Source organism: Lissotriton helveticus, chromosome 1_1 (assembly GCF_964261635.1).
Source record: "Lissotriton helveticus chromosome 1_1, aLisHel1.1, whole genome shotgun sequence".
Taxonomy (NCBI): domain Eukaryota; kingdom Metazoa; phylum Chordata; class Amphibia; order Caudata; family Salamandridae; genus Lissotriton; species Lissotriton helveticus.
The window spans coordinates 90586034-90602877 of record NC_136057.1 but is presented as its reverse complement, the minus strand read 5'-3'; the positions used below and the strand labels follow the sequence as shown (position 1 = coordinate 90602877).

Genomic DNA, 16844 nt, shown 5'->3' with positions numbered 1-16844 from the left:
TGATACCTGATTCGGTTCGGGTCTAGTTCGCGCTATATAAAACTCTGCAAAAAAAAAAAAAGAAAAAAAGGAACGCCACCTTTCTTAAGTGTTTGTAATGTCCAGGTAAATTGCATAATTGATCTAAGATGATTCAATTTTGCACAATATCAATTACAGATGATACAATATTCGCGAAAGTATAAATATGAGGTGAAAATGTATTAATGTTGTCCACCACAGCAATATCTAAATTATCTTGGTCAATTTGACGTAAACGTACTGCAGGCCCCAGTTGCAACAATTTCCAGAGTTCATTGTAAGCAGCATAAACCAATCATTTAGAACGTGGTGATTTTGGACCCAAAAGGGAATCAGATAGATCCAATTCTTCGGATTTGAGAGAAAGATGTTGTTTCACTGCAGATAAATTGTAATGTTTTAACCGCCGTTGATACAATTTACATACAGTATATGCTGTTAGTTACAGTGTTAGAGTGTAAGGCTTGTGAAGGTCTATTTAATTTGAATTCAGATGTTGAGTTTAAAAAAGCAAGAGTGACCAACATTTGTGTCTATCGGCCATAATAACCACTCACCTTGATACATGATTGAAGAATTAAAGGTACTGCTTTGTATAATACCATTTAATTGGTTTTTTAGTATAATTTGTGTAAGACTGCCAACCAGGAAGAGTTTTAGTGATGGAATACTGGGAGTATTCACGTATTTAATTTTTGCCAACACAAGAAAAGTTGTTTGCCGGACAATGTCGTTCAGAAAAATAGTTTGCCTGGGTGGAGAAGTGTGGTGCAGCGCCCAGGGCAGCTGACTTCGGAACACAGGGCTCACGGTTTGATCCCCAGCTCCGGCGACATATCAGCTCAGCACCGTGTGACTCTGGGCAATAGCTCACTTAGGGCCAGATGTAGGTAAAGTACATTTACCGATTCTAGAATACCAAATTTTACCGATTCTGTATTCTAGAATCGGTAAATGCTGTGTAGCTAAATATTTAGTAAGTATTACCGAATCTGGCCCATACGAAGGAATGTGAATTACCTAATCGGTAAATACCGAGTAGGTAAAATAGGGAAACATTCAAGGGTGGCAGGGTGTCACATTGACACCCTGTTGCACCCTTGAATAGTGCTTGTGTGCATATGTGGCACACATACATGCCCTAAAGGCATGTATGTCTGCCATATGGCACTGTTGAAAATGCACAGATTTGCATTTTCAAAGGTATTCGGTATTTACCACCAACTAATAGTTGGTGGTAAATAACGAATCTTTAAAGCACATAAGCACTCTTAAAAGTGCTTCCTACATGCCATTTACCGATTCGGTAAATACCAAATCGGTAAATAATGATTCGGTAAATACAGAATCGGTAAATACCGATTCGGTAATTAACCGAATCATCCCCTACATCTGAAATGGCTCAATACCAGTCGGTATGCCTGAAATGTACCGAATTTCGGGTTTACTGACCAGTAATTGGCCACTTACATCGGGCCCTTAGTTTCCATGGCGTCCACCAGCACCTTGAGACCCGTAAGAGTGAGTAGTTCGTGCTTTACAATGACTGGATTTTAGGAATTAGAATCAAACATCCACGAAATAGAGATTCTGTACCTTGGACTTGCCAAGACATAGTGTCCCAAATCGATTTCAACTCAATATTATCCTTCCTATATTCATAGACTTTCAGACTAGGTTGTCAAGGTGTATATAATAACTTAGTTTAAGAAAGCATATATTACAAATGCAAAAATATATATGGTGCAAGTATCAGTGACCTGAGCCGCCCTGCTTTGTACACATCAGTGGGCCTCCTTGTCTTGAAATCACCTGAAAAGTAAGGAAGGGTGCCAGTAAACTCCGTGAAATCTGCGGGCGGAGTGGAGTTTACATCCACCCCTAATTTTATACTTCAGAATTTTACTTTCATTTTAACTAAACAGACTCTGTCGATTTGCTATTTGATGTTATAGAAGAACCATTTTCCATTTCTTAGCAGTTGTTGTGTTGGTCTGAATATTAATATACTTTATGTGATCCTCTAGCAAATACTATAATGATTATTTCTCTGAAGGAGTAACCATGTTTCTGACTACTGTAAACATTTTAAATCTTTAATATGGCCTAACAGCTCCAAAGGCAAAGGCCTTTAACTATGGAGCGGTCCTTTAATGGCCGGTATAGCCTGCTGCGGAGGATTATAGGTCCATTACATCATTTGACTAAGGAGGGCAGAATGGATGGATGGAATGGATTAGCTGAAGGTAAGGTGCCGGTTGCAATGTGACATATGTTAGGATTGCCATCCATGCATGGGCTCGCTGTGAAAATATACTTTTATCTTCAACTAACAAATTAATTTTTGCTGCTTTATTCATGGCCTGACAAAACGTAGGATGTGACAAGGTCAAGTCCCACAAATCACCCGCATTGGTTAGGTGTAAAGATGAGAACAGATATTTATTGTAACTTGAATTGTCATCGTTGACCAAGGCTTCCCATAACGCACTGACTAGATGATGGTGTGAGGTCAGTACTCCCCAGGCTGTACCCCTGATGATGGTGTGAGGTCAGTACACCTTCCCCCTGCACCCCGTGATGATGGTGTGAGGTCAGTACACCTTCCCCCTGCACTCCTGATGATACGGTGAGGTCAGTACACCTTCCCCCCCCCTGATGATGGTGTGAGGTCAGTAAACCTGACCCTTGCACCCCCTGATGATGGTGTGAGGTCAGTACACCTGCCCCCTGCACCCCGTGATGATGGTGTGAGGTCAGTACACCTTCCCCCTGCACTCCTGATGATACGGTGAGGTCAGTACACCTTCCCCCCCCCTGATGATGGTGTGAGGTCAGTAAACCTTCCCCTCCCCCCTGATGATGGTGTGAGGTCAGTACAACTGCCCCCTGCAACCCCTGATGATGGTGTGAGGTCAGTACACCTGCCCCCTGCACTCCTGATGATGGTGTGAGGTCAGTACACCTGCCCCCTGCACCCTCCGATGATGGTGTGAGGTCAGTACACCTTCCCCCTGCACTCCTGATGATGCGGTGAGGTCAGTACACCTTCCCCCTCCCCCCTGATGATGGTGTGAGGTCAGTACACCTTCCCCCTCCCCCCTGATGATGGTGTGAGGTCTGTACACCTGCCCCCCTCCTCTGATGATGGTGTGAGGTCAGTACACCCCCAGGCTGTATTCACACCTCTTAGGTTGCCGATGGTTGTGAGAGTCTCACTTACCCCTGCAGTGTCTACAATTGAAACTGAAGGTAACTGAAGCCAGGGCTCCTCCTTCCACTGGACAGACGGACAGACCCTCAGGGCTCCTCCTTCCAATGGACAGACAGACCCTCAGGGCTCCTCCTTCCAATGGACAGACAGACCCTCAGGTCTCCTCCTTCCTCTGAACAGACAGACAGGCCCTCAGGGCTCCTCCCTCCACTGGACAGACAGACAGACCCTCAGGGCTCCTCCTTCCTCTGAACAGGCAGACAGACCCTCAGGGCTCCTCCTTCCACTGGATAGACAGACAGAACCTCAGGGCTCCTCCTTCCCCTGGACAGACAGACAGACCCTCAGGGCTCCTCCTTCCACTTCACAGACAGACAGACCCTCAGGGCTCCTCCTTCCCATGGACAGACAGACTGACCCTCAGGGCTCCTCTCCCCCCCCCCCCCGGACAGACAGACAGACAGACCCTCAGGGCTCCTTCTTCCCTTAGACAGACCCTCAGGGCTCCTCCTCCCTGGACAGACAGACAGACAGACAGACAGACAGACAGACAGACCCTCAGAGCTCCTCCTCCCTGGACAGACAGACAGACAGACCATGGGGGCTCCTCCTTCCCCTGGACAGATAGACAGACCCTCAGGGCTCCTCCTTCCCCCGGACAGACAGACAGGCCCTCAGAGCTCCTCCTCCCTGGACAGACAGACAGACCCTCAGGGATCCTCCTTCCCCTGGACAGACAGACCCTCAGGGCTCCGCCTTCCCCTGAACAGACAGACAGACAGACCCTCAGGGCTCCTCCTTTCCCTGGACAGACAGACAGACAGACCCTCAGGGCTCCTCCTTTTCCTGGACAGACAGACAGACCCTCAAGGCTCCCCCTTCCCCTAGATAGACAGACAGACCCTCAGGGCTCCCCCTTCCCCTGGACAGTCAGACAGACCCTCAGGGCTTCTCCTTCCCCTGGACAGACAGACAGACAGACGCTCAGGGCTCCTTCTTCCCCGGGACAGACAGACAGACAGACAGACAGACCCTCAGGGCTCCTCCTTCCCCTAGGCAGACAGACAGACCCTCAGGGCTCCCCCTTCCCCCGGACAGACAGACAGACCCTCAGGGCTCCTCCTTCCAATGGACAGACAGACAGACAGACCCTCAGGGCTCCTTCTTCCCCTGGACAGACAGACAGACCCTCAGGGCTCCTCCTTCCCCTGGACAGACAGACCCTCAGGGCTCCTCCTTCCACTGGACAGACATACAGAGCCTCAGGGCTCCTCCTTCCACTGGACAGACAGACAGACCCTCAGGGCTCCTCCCCCCTGGACAGACAGATAGACAGACCCTCAGGGCTCCTCCTTCCAATGGACAGACAGACAGACCCTCAGGACTCCTTCTTCCCCTGGACAGACAGACCCTTAGGGCTCCTCCTTTTATTTATTTATTTATGCATTCTTATATAGCACGGACTTTACCCGAAGGCGTCAGAGCGCTTCACATTAGGAACAGAAATGAAACATAATGAGAAACATTACAAAAGAACAGATTGCAAAAACATACGTTACTTACATAAGGTAATAGTGACAATTGTGAGCAAACAAAATACATGAGGTAGTAAAAACTGTGAGCAACCAAAATACATGAGGTAGTAAAGGTAATAGTGACAATCGTGAGCAAACAAAATACTTGAGTAAAAATTGTGAGCAACCAAAATACATGAGGTAGTCAAAAGTGCACAAGAGGAAATGAAAGTGACAAGTGTGCAGTTATAAGAGAAAACAGAGTATAATTAGAGGTATAGTCCTGCAATAAGTGCTAGACACTCAGGCTCAGGAACAAACGTTACGTGGGCAAGGTGGCACTTGTGCAAGTATCAAAGGTAAAGACATGTGAGAGGTAGCAGCCGTGTGTTACAAGGGCAGAGTGGTGTGTGCATGTTACAAAAGGGCACCGAACACCAGTACATGGAAAATACTGCAAAAAGGCAGACCCTCCAATCACAGGCATACACTGGGAAGGCACTTCCATGGTCATGGAAAGTAGAAATTATCAGTAGTGGGAAGTCTTCCTCACAAATAGCAAGAGGACGTGAATTACTTTTGGAGGTGTCTCTGACAGACCCTCAGGGCTCCTCCTTCCACTGGACAGACATACAGACCCTCAGGGCTCCTCCTTCCACTGGGCAGACAGACAGACCCTCAGGACTCCTCCTTCCCCTGGACAAACAGACAGACAGACCCTCAGGACTCCTCTCCTCTGTAGGAGGCTGGGGCTCGCTGCAGGTGCTGACTCTGCCCCTCGTGACCCGGACACTATCACACTCACAACAGCCTGAGGAGAGCTCGGCAACATCCGGTACTGACACTGACTCTGCCCCCGCTGACCTGGAAGCAGACATTACTGAGAGGGCGGGGCGGAGCTAATGTTCCTTCTGAGAGGAGGTTTCATTCCGCCTCCGCTGCTGCCGCTGACGCTGCCTCTGGTGACACGGACACTGTTCTCCTCTCAGGCCCGAGGAGAGCTCCATCGGCTCTGCTGCTTCTGCCGACTCTGCCCCGGGTGACCCGGAAGAGAAACTGATCATGAGTTTCCAACAGTGAAAGAGAAGAGAAGAGAAGAGAAGAGACCCTGAGAGAGGAGAGAGGGTGAGACTGAGGGGGGAGGGGGGGGGGGGGGTGGGGACAGAAGAGGGAGGGGGGGCTGAGGAGGGAGGGGGAGGGGCATAGAGGGGGAGGCAGAGGGGGGCAGAGGGGGGCGAGGAGGGGAGTGGAGGAAGGGCGGGGGCAGAGGGGGGCGAGGGCGCCTCACATTCCACCAAACAATGCCTGTCTATAGCAGAGGCTAGGTTGCAATAAACTAAAGTGAAACGCTGAGAAGACAGAAGTTCTGCTTATTAATTGTCATAATGACTAGTGCCTTGATGCCTACTAGCCTTCGGAGATGGGCACGCTTCCGCTCTTTGCTCAAAATATGTAGAGCTTGAAAGTAAAGATCAACAGTGCTTTCTCGGTCTGGCAAGGCCTGTGAGTCGTGTCATTGTGCATGTATCATATTAAAAGCCTGAAAGGGATTGCCTCTTATTTGACACTAGAAAGCAGGCGCCTTGTAGCACCAGCATAGGTTGGGTCCAGTTTGGACTGGTCGAACATCCTCTACTTACAGTTTCCTACACTCCACAAGAATGTTTATTTTGAGAGCCCAAAGCATGGTCAATGCCTCCTTCTCAGTAGTGGAATGTCTACATTCAGCCTCCAGCAAAGCCCCAGATGCAAAGGCAATCATGACTTTCTTTCCGATCATGCCGCTGTTTCAGTTCAACTCCTAGGCCCTTGTCTCTGGCGTCCGTAACAACGCAATGGGGCAAAACTATGCAGACTGTGAGCATTCACAAGACTCTCCTTAACATCTGCAAATTCTTCCCGTATTCCCTACTCCTCACATAGTCTGCACCCTTCCTCAGCAGGGCTCACATGGCACAAGTAAATTAGGTACAAACTGAGAATAAAATGTTTCTTACCAAAAACGTGAGTGCCTCTTCTTTCTTTATGGGTCTAAGTATTTCGTGTGTGGCTTTAATTGATTCATTTTAGGGACAGACCCCATCAGCAGAGATTATGTGACATGGGTAGCTTCTGACCAGCAAATTTGTATTTTTATCTGGGACTTTAAATCTATTATTCCTCAATGCTCAATTTCATAGAGAATATCTATTATGGTAAAATAAAGAATTACAAAAACATAATAAGTCCGTTAAATTATAGGGTTAGGTTTGATGAGGTCATACTGATAAATTTTGAAGCTTAACAGATCAGCTCTGGATAGGGAGTCCTCTCCGGCAGGGCAGAGCGGACCTGCATGAAATCTCACCATATCATGTAAGGGCAGCACTGAGCGGGGTTTAGATGTGTAGCACGGTAACTCCTGATGTCCTCGAGGACAGCCTGGCCTTGAGCAGGGTAGATCCTCTCCAGCTCGTGAGACAATTTAGTTCTTTCGAGCCATTAGCTGGACTGAATAATTTTTATTTAAAACTTAAACAACATGTGGTAAGACAGGAAGGAGTATTTTGACCTAATTGTCCTGTGATAATGTGTTGTCTTTTCTATTTTCTTCCCCTTCACAGACATCTGAAGACTTGAACATCAGAATTTCAAAATGGAGAAAAAGCAGGTTCCAAGACTAAAAGGCGAAGTGCAGTATTCATCTGAACCCGTAGGAGTTGCACTCCCTTCTTCTCCTATCCATAATGTGCCTTCTTCAAGATCCCAAACTGATGCTCAGAGGGACTGTGAAATAGAAGCCCTATCAGGGAACCCGCCTAACATGATCCTTTTATCTATGTTGAAGCAGTTGGAAGCCAAACTGGATAACTTGCAGAATACCCTAGAGGACGTGCCGTCAAGAGTCGCTGGGCTTATGGAGCAAATCTGGATAGCAAAGGGTCTAGATCACCTTGAAAATGGGGCATTGTCTTTGGAGAGGTTCAGTCCGGTGGTGGTTAGAGATTGTCCTCTCAGCAGGTCCCCTCCGATCAATCATTCAGTCAGGGCCAAGGAGGTGAACCAATGCCTTCAATCTACATCTTCACCTGGTCGTGATCCACAGCCGAATCAGTGTCTTCAACCTACGTCTCCTCATGGGCATGAAGCAAAGCAGAGCCAGTGCCCCCAACCTCTGTCTCCTTATGGGCATGAACCAAAGCAGAGCCAGTGCCTCCAACCTCTGTCTCCTCATGGGCATGAACCAAACCAGAGACAGTACCCCCAACCTCTGTCTCCGGCTGGCCCTGGACCACGGCAGGATGGTACTGTCTCCAGGTGCCCTCCTCCGGATGTTCAAGTCACCCCAGGTGAGCCAAGCCTTCGTCTTCCACCAGTGTTTGATGATGGGCAGGAACTACAGCTGGACCAGTGCATACAACTAGTTTTCCCAGTTGAACAGGAACAAGAGGAGCACGTGAAGAAGGAACCATTGTATGCAGATAGTTGGGGCGCACAACAGAACGTCTGCATGCAGCCACTGTTTCACGAGGGACATGAGCCACAGCGAAACCACTGCAGACAACCAGTGCTCCCAGATGGGGAGGGACCAAGTGTACTCCTAAAGCAAGAGTTGTTGTGGTTTGATGATGACGGTCAACTGCAAAACCTCTGCAGACAACCAGCATTTCAAGAAGACCAGAGTCTGCAGCTCAACACATGCCTGCAGGTGCTGTCTGATGCACATGAACCACATCGGAACTGCAAGAACGAACCAATGCACCTTCAGGCACTCAGTCCAGAGCGCGGCTATAAGCTAGAACCACCGAGTCCTGAGGACTACGATCAGAACTACAAGCAAGATCCACTGCATCCTGAGGACCGATATGAGAACTCTGACCTACAACCAACATGTGCTGATGCGCAGGGCCCATCTGGATCCTCATCCTTCCTGCCACAGAATGTTCCTGATACTGATGGAGCTATCGCTAGAGACCCATTGGAGAAAGGAAATACAGACGCAGATGGATTGCTGCTCAAAGCCATCCCAGGTATTTGGTTCGTACTGAATTAACATGCAGAATGGCGAGTAACTTGTACAGTTCTGAGGGAATGTAGCATAAAATATCTCCAAAGTGGATCTTTCCACATTTTTAGTAAGGCCTGCGGGGGGCCAAATCTGAGTTGTGTGGACTGGTATCTTTGGGGGCGGGGCCTTGAGTACACCAGAAGCGGTTATGTACCTAGTATCGCCTTTATTTTCGCAAAGGAGTTTCTCCTTCCCGTTCAGTGATCGGCTAAGAATTGGGACTCTGCACAAGAAAAATGACATGAATTCTGGTCTATGCATGAGACGCCCCATTCCGGGCACAGGAATTAGTGGCAGAATCTGTGATTTCAATCGAAGCTCCACGATACTCACCATCCCCTAAGTGTGAGATGAAAGTGAGGTGTTATTCACCAAGAGTAACATTGCCCTTTTTTGTTGCTAGTGCACACTAAAGCACTTTAGAGATGGGTCTGGGTCTATGTGATGTGTGATTGCCCAGAATATAGGAGGATTTCTGGGTCAGTCAGGGTCTACTGCTTAGGAGGAGAGGAAGGCAGTGTGAAGAGGACAAGTGATCTGTAAGTCAGGTCTGTAGTGGTGGGATGGCTGGGGTAAGGTCCGCGGCCCCCCAGAGCCTTCGATAAGAAGTGGTCTATATCTGTAGTCTGTAGGTACATGTACATAGAATTGGGGGGCCTGCAGGTCAGAGAGGGTCAGTTTTATTATAACATACTACATCATGTAGAACAATGTACAAGTTCAAAGAGGTTTCAAGATTAAGTGTTGTCTGTAGGGTCAGGTGCACAGTACAAGGTGGTCTGAATATCAAGCCGGGTTAGTTGTATTACAGTATACATGATTGGGTGATATATTTTCTTATGTTTATTTTATCTAATATGGGCCCCATTATAAGGCCTCAGCTGTGTCTGCCATTATGTCTCCTATTACATTTCCCTCACTGTTTCCTCCCTCCAAATCGGCAATATCAGCGATAAAAGAAACTCTGCTGGAGGGTGGGTGAAGTATCGTGATTGCTCTGAGATATATGGAATTACTGTGGAAATTTGGCTCTGAGATATGTGGAATTACTGTGGAAATTCGGCATCTGAGTCCCCCAGTCATTCGAGAGTACTATGATTGCATAAGATTATTGGCTCTGTGATCATGTTTATGCGACCAATAGCTTTACAATATCACATGCATCTTTTGAAGGTCAATGAATCTTTCTTCCTTCTTTAGATAGCTATTGTGTCTTAGCCCCTCTTTAGACAATTCAGTGAACATTACGAGGACCAAATCATTCAAGTTTCTACCTCTCAGCACAAAATGGTGCCGTACAGTGTGTTGCGATAAGCTGTAAGCATAGCCCTGACAGCATCGTCCACATTTGATACCCGCCCTGAAAAAAAAACCCTGATTGGCCAATCTGTTCATCCTCTCTGCTTGGCCATTACACATGTAGTCCAACAGCACAATGGCAAATTTTTGATGCACAGGAAGCATCTGAAGCAGATCTTAAAAAAATAATATATATATATATATATATAGATAGATATAGATATATATATATATATATATATATATATATATATAAATATATATTCTCTCTCTCTCTCTCTCTCTCTCTCTCTCGCTCTCTCTCGCTCTCTCTCTCTCTCAATCTCTCTCTCTTCCCCCTCCCCCCGCCCCCACTGGTATTACCATTCAAAAGAGGTTGATTATCAGTTCATATTCTGAACTTGGTCCCGCACAAGGATGACTGAAACTTTTTAGTTGCCCACGTGCAGTCCTACATCCTATGCTCAATCGTTGAGTGTTTACGTTCATGTGGTCACAGTGTGTGTGATGCATTGCACACTCCTCATTTCCTTTACCTTGAGTCACTACAGCACCATTGCCAATGCTACCAGTATCATCATTGATACAGCACTCATTGCCTGGTAGATATGGACTCAGGAGTGCTGCATTGAGCAGTTTTCCCCTAATCTCTGCAAATGCACTTTCCGGTCTCCAACCCCAGACAAATCAAACATTCTTATTGAAAAGGTTGTGAAGTGGTTCAGCAATCAATGCAACATTTTCAGTACATTTTGAACACAATTCATATATTCCTGTGAGGAGGACCCCGAGAGTAGGGCCCTGAACCCCCGTTACCTGTCCTGGAAGCTGGAGATACCACAGAAAACCAGGGGGCGGCAAGGGTTAACCTGTTGCTCCAGACCTCACCTTGCAGGAAGAAGGAGGTGGCTTTATGGAGACGGACCAATCAGGAAGGCCGACAAGAAAAGAAAAGGCCGAGACTGAAGACGCGGAGAGACCCTTTGAGGAGGAGGCCGGAGTGTGCATCGAGTTGTAGCAGCAGGATGCCGGAGGAGAGAAGAGGGAAGAGATGTTGAGAGCACGGGACGACAACGGCAATGATAACCCGGATGAAGTAGAGGAGTGGAGCGAGGATTGGTGGATCCCCACCTCCCCCAGGAGGTGCGAAAACGCTGCCGCAGCTCAGGCTAGGACGGTGAGCGAACCGGGTGAAGTGAGGTAACCAAGCTAGAAGGGGAGAGCATATTGAGGTACAGGGAGGAAGTCAAGGGGTGGTTGTACTGCACCAAAGTAAGCCACATATTGTCTTTTCTTTACTTTACTTTACTTTATCAATGTATAAAGCGCAAACGAATCATCCCCAAGGGGATCTCTCGGAGCTTTGAGAGATGGGTACTTGGTGGGCGGGCACATCTAAAACAGCCATGTCTTTAAAAGTTTCTTAAAGCTGGTTAGTTCCCCACAGGTATAACCAACAAAAGGAGCTCAAGGGGGAAGGTACTAAGGAGGAGGAGGCAGCCCCCCACTCAGTCAGTATTCAACACAAAATACCTCCTCCAACAGACACCAACATGTCAGACAGATCTGGGGCAGAGTTGCACAATGGGTCATACTCTTACTCAAGAAGTGTATCCTTAACACTAATCTGCAGGTCGTGGTGTAAATGCTACAACGTTTAGTAAGGTCTTATCTCATTCCCACCCGTGGAACAAAAACGTGTGAGAACACAGAGAGAGCGCCTCACGGTAGTAACACCCGAGGGGGTTCCTTACCTGATATTGTCAGTTTACCCACTTCTCATCATTGGTCGCTCTCTCTTTGTCGTGACAAAACATACAGAGAAAAACACCCAGATAATTATAGATGTGTGAATACAAACTATAAAAAGTGCTGTGTAAATAAGCGATCTAATCAACCGCTCATCTGTCTCCCAAAAGTGACCAAAAATAAGTGAGTGCACCTAGAAACCCTACAATGGCCAACGTGCAGGAAGATGGCCAATGCTAATAAAACTAGGACCCACTCGCTAGCTGTATTGACTTTATTCTGTTGCTGCAAGTAGTTTAGAATTAAAAATGGTCCAGATTATACCATGCTTAAATGATGCCAACATGTTTCATTGCTATTGTTTCAGCAAATTCATCAGGGCAGCGTTGGGGTTTACTGATTAGGGTTAAGTTTTTCTCAATTTTCATATAACCTGTGATAAAATAAAACAACACACGCATACATCACAGCGGAAAGATAGTATGTGTGAACATAATGTAACTGCTGATGTTGCAACAACAATACACACACCAAAACGAAGGACATATACAATAATTTACCTCATGGTTGCCCATTAGCTGCATACCAGCAACCACCAGTAGTCGAAGGGCAGCGTGTCAAAAGATCACGTGCTCCGAGGCAGTGCAATTTGAATTAATGCAACCTGCAAACATAAAAAACGCACAAAGGTGCTGTGAGGGCATTAATCTCATTCTCTGAATAATTGCCCTTACTTAAGTCAAAACAGTGTCCATTCTCAAAACATAAACAAGACTAGTGTAAGAAAAGCCTTACTTTCATGTCGGAAAAGAATACAAGCAAACGAATATCTCGCTGTACTAAGCCTAAGGACAGGCTTGGGCTCTCCATGCTAGCAGCCCGTCGTTTTATGGCGGAAAATGAGAGCTTCTCAAGAAGAAATGAATATCCGCCAGCCCCCGCTAAAGGCAAGAGCCCGCAAACACAACCTCACACAGTCCCCATCTTACCGATACCGGCAAAGCTCGGTCCAAAGTTCTCCCCGTCATAGGCAACGCTGACGGCAGCACTTAAACCGATAGGGCGGCATGTCACGTGTGGGCACGTGATGACGTGCTGTCATCCTTGGCGCCCCAACGTAACGCGGCCATTTTGGGTTGGGAGAATATATGAGAAATAGAGAAAGAATTTACAAGTACGAGGTCGTATGGGATGCGGTAAGATATCAGGAAGAAGAAATGAAACCCTAATAGTACCACGCAATGGTTTGTTGTATGTATGCCACCATAACTCAAGAGAACCTTACAAACGTAAACCACATTAACTATTCCACATGATTGAAGAAACCAAAAAAAGTTTTATACATTTTTTACAGTTTATTCCATGTTATATAGAATCTCACTAACAAATCACAGTGCCACACAAAAAGGTTAAATTTTTTAATAAATATACATCATTCATAGTATAATAGTTTGTTAAAAAAAACTTTATCAAGAGACAGTTAAAAACAAGTTGTCGACGCAGCGTTTTTTTAACAAACTGTAATATACTATGAATGATGTATATTTATACAAATTTTTAACCTTTTTGTGTGGCAATGTAGCCGTATCCAACGATATATTATATACCTTGCAAAGCGCGTCTGCTAACACTGGACTGATTGTCGACATGACCGACGGTGGTGCAGGATCTACTGGAGAGCCAGATTTTACACAGCTTAGTAGAGAGACCACTTGTTCATCAGTTACATGCAAGAAGGAGTCCGACCCGGGGGAAGAGACCGCTTCATGCGGAGGGTATCTGGGTGAGTATCCCTCCACCTGTTCTTCACCCGCCAAGTCAAAAGTTTGATAAATCACATCAATCTAATGGTGAAGTACTTGACTAGATTGTCACATAATTCCTGGGTGGAGGGAGGTGCCGCATTATTAACCTTAGGATTTGTGAATTCCTTCAAGATCTTGAATAATTCCTTAGAGGAGTTATTAGCCTCTGTAATGCGCGCACCCAGATGTATCCTTCATGCTGCATTACAACTGTTCAGGTAGGGTCTATGTGCTCTTTGATAAAGTTGTTCATCTAGTTCTGCCTTCGACTTCCTCCACTTTCTCTCCAGGTCCCTGCATGTAGACTTCTCCTTTCTAAGGGTATCCGAATACCAGGGGGCAGGAGCTGCCCTCTCCTGAACAGTCACCCTTTTGGGAGGGCTTCCTGGATCGCTGCCTCCAGCCTTGCCCAGACAGATTTGGAGTCCTCATCCAAACTGAACGAGGGAGCACTGTAGACTTGGCTGAAAGCGGAGGCTGTTACTCTTGCCCAGGGTCTGCGGAAGTCCTTCCTGCCTTGTGCCCATGCTGCTAAGGTTACAGGCAACACCGAGAAGCGTAGTGCCATATGATCAGTCCAACCTAATGCTTCCGGGGGATCCACTATCATTCCATATATATTGGAGAAAATGGCATCTAATGTGTGGCCTGCACTATGGGTGGGGCTGGTGACTCTTAGTGATAGCTCGAGAGATTCCATTGCTGCCACTAAACTGGCAGAATCTAAATTGGAGGGAAGCTCTAGATGATGGTTAAGATCTCCAATCAATAAAAATCTCTGGGCGTCCAAGACATGAGGGGCCAGTCTATCAAGTAATGAGGTACAGAATTCCTTTTTGCTACCACCAGGAGGATGATACACTAATGCCCCTGTCCATTCAAAAGCCTGGTCACGCTCTAGTCTGAATATTAGGAGCTCCAAATTGGAGGAAGAGACCCTGTCCAACGTCCTAATATAGTAGGGGAGTCGTGTGGCAATGGCTAGTCCCCCGACCCGTTTACAAGGCCTGTCTACCCTGGTGAGTACATAATCGTCTGAAAAGGGCACTGCCAAAACCGGGGTGACATCTTTATTGAGCCATGTTTCGGTAAAGAGACAAATGTCAGATCCCATATCTCAGTTGCATGCTTTGGAATTGATCTGGCGTTCAGGTATAGTCAGCTGAATTGTTTTCGATGTTGGGCCCCCCCCACCACCTGACAGAAATCTTAGGAATGTAGTACACTACATAATCGACCGCCGAATACATATCACGGGCCATATCTATTAACTAAACTGTAGTTATCAATTACATATTTTTAAACATGTGGACCTGTGAGACGGTGGCCAGGGCATGTTGGGCGGAGTGAAGTCGTCTGGTCGGGTACGTGGAATGGTAGACTGTGGTTCAGGTGTGCTGGTCCTACGTCGTGGAGCACTGTGTAGGCATGTGTGAGGAGCTTGAAGGCGATTCTCTTGATGATTGGGAGCCAGTGGAGTTGTCTGATGTGCTGTTTCATGTGGCTGCAGCAGGGGATGTCTAGGACCAGTCTGGCTGTGGCGTTTTGGACGTTCTGTAGTTTCAAGAGCTGGTTCTGGGTGACGCCGATGTAGAGTGTGTTGCCGTAGTCAAGTCTGCTGGTGATGAGTGCATAGGTGACAGTCTTTCTAGGTTCTGTGGGGATCCATCTGAATGTCTATTGAAGCAGGATGAGGATAGACACCCGACATCGCCATCGCCATCCCGGACGGGTACAAGATCTTCAGGAGGGACCGCATCAACCAGACCGGAGGTGGCATCGCCATCGTCCACAGGAACACCATCCGCATCACGACCGACGCCAACGACTCCTTCGCCGCAGCCGAACATCTCCACTTCCAGATTCACACCAACCCTAAGACGACCCTCAGAGGCACCCTCGCCTACAGACCCCCGGGACCACGCACACAATTCAGCGAAGACATCACAGACTTCATCAGCCCGCACGCCCTCCCCTCCACTGACTACATCCTCCTCGGGGACCTCAACTTCCACCTGGAGAACAACAAGGACCGCAACACCACTGCCCTGCTGGAAAACCTCGCCAACCTCGGACTCAAGCAACTGGTCAACACCCCCACCCACTACGCCGGCCACACGCTTGATCCCGTCTTCTCTTCCAGCAAGTACATCACCTTCAGCCACGCCACCGGACTCCACTGGACCGACCACAGCTGCGTCCACTTCAGCTTCAAAAGATCCACGACCCACCACCACCCGCAACAGGTACCTCACAGGAATTGGAGCAAGATCACCGCAGACCAGCTCACCACCTCCCTCAGCCAGAGCCCACCCGCCAACACAACGGACCCCAACGAAGCAGCCCGCAACTTCACACAGTGGCTGACCGCCTGCGCCGACGACCTCGCGCCACTAAAGAACCCTCCCAGCAGACCCAGAAGCAAGAAGGCATCCTGGTTCACCGACGACCTCAAGGACTCCAAGAAGACCTGCCGCACCCTCGAGAAAGCCTGCCTCCTCGACCGGACCACCGACAACATGACCGCCCTCAAACACGCTACCCGCAAGCACCACCAGCTCATCCACACCACCAAGAAGAAATCCCTGAAGGAACGACTGGACAACAACGCCCACGACAGCAAAGAGCTCTTCACTATCGTCAAGGAGTTCTCCAACCCCAGCACCGGCACCAACGACATCACTCCGTCACAAGACCTCTGCAACTCCCTCGCCTCGTTCTTCCACCGCAAGATCGCCGACATCCACAACAGCTTCGGCGCCCCACCCACGCACCCAACCGTCGAACCAACGCCCCCCACCGCCACCCTTCGCACCTGGACCACGGTGACCACCGAAGACACAGCCCGCACGATGAACACCATCCACTCCGGATCACCGACCGACCCCTGCCCACACCACGTCTTCAACAAGGCCGACTCCACCATCGCACCCCAACTCCGGAACATCATCAACGCCTCCTTCAACACTGCCACCTTCCCGGAGAGCTGGAAGCACGCCGAGATCAGCGCCCTCCTGAAGAAACCTACAGCGGACCCCACCGATCTCAAAAACGTACGCCCCATCTCGCTCCTCCCTTTTCCTGCTAAAGTCATAGAGAAGATCGTCAACAGACAGCTGACCGCCTTCCTCAAGACGAACGGATCCCTCTATCCCTCGCAGTCCGGCTTCAGAGCCAACCACAGCACCGAGACC

At 48.0% G+C, this 16844-nt stretch overlaps 1 protein-coding gene across 1 annotated transcript in view; it reads left to right on the top strand.

The window, feature by feature from the left end:
* Positions 1-5845: 5845 nt before the first annotated feature.
* The window catches only part of LOC144754766 (uncharacterized), a 54183-nt gene continuing 43184 nt past the window's right edge, over positions 5846-16844 (top strand). Inside the window, exons 1-2 of the mRNA XM_078643004.1 lie at positions 5846-5874; positions 7353-8759. Coding sequence (XP_078499130.1) covers positions 7385-8759 — 1375 coding nt within the window. The 5' untranslated portion in view covers positions 5846-5874; positions 7353-7384. The remainder of the gene's footprint in view (positions 5875-7352; positions 8760-16844) is intronic.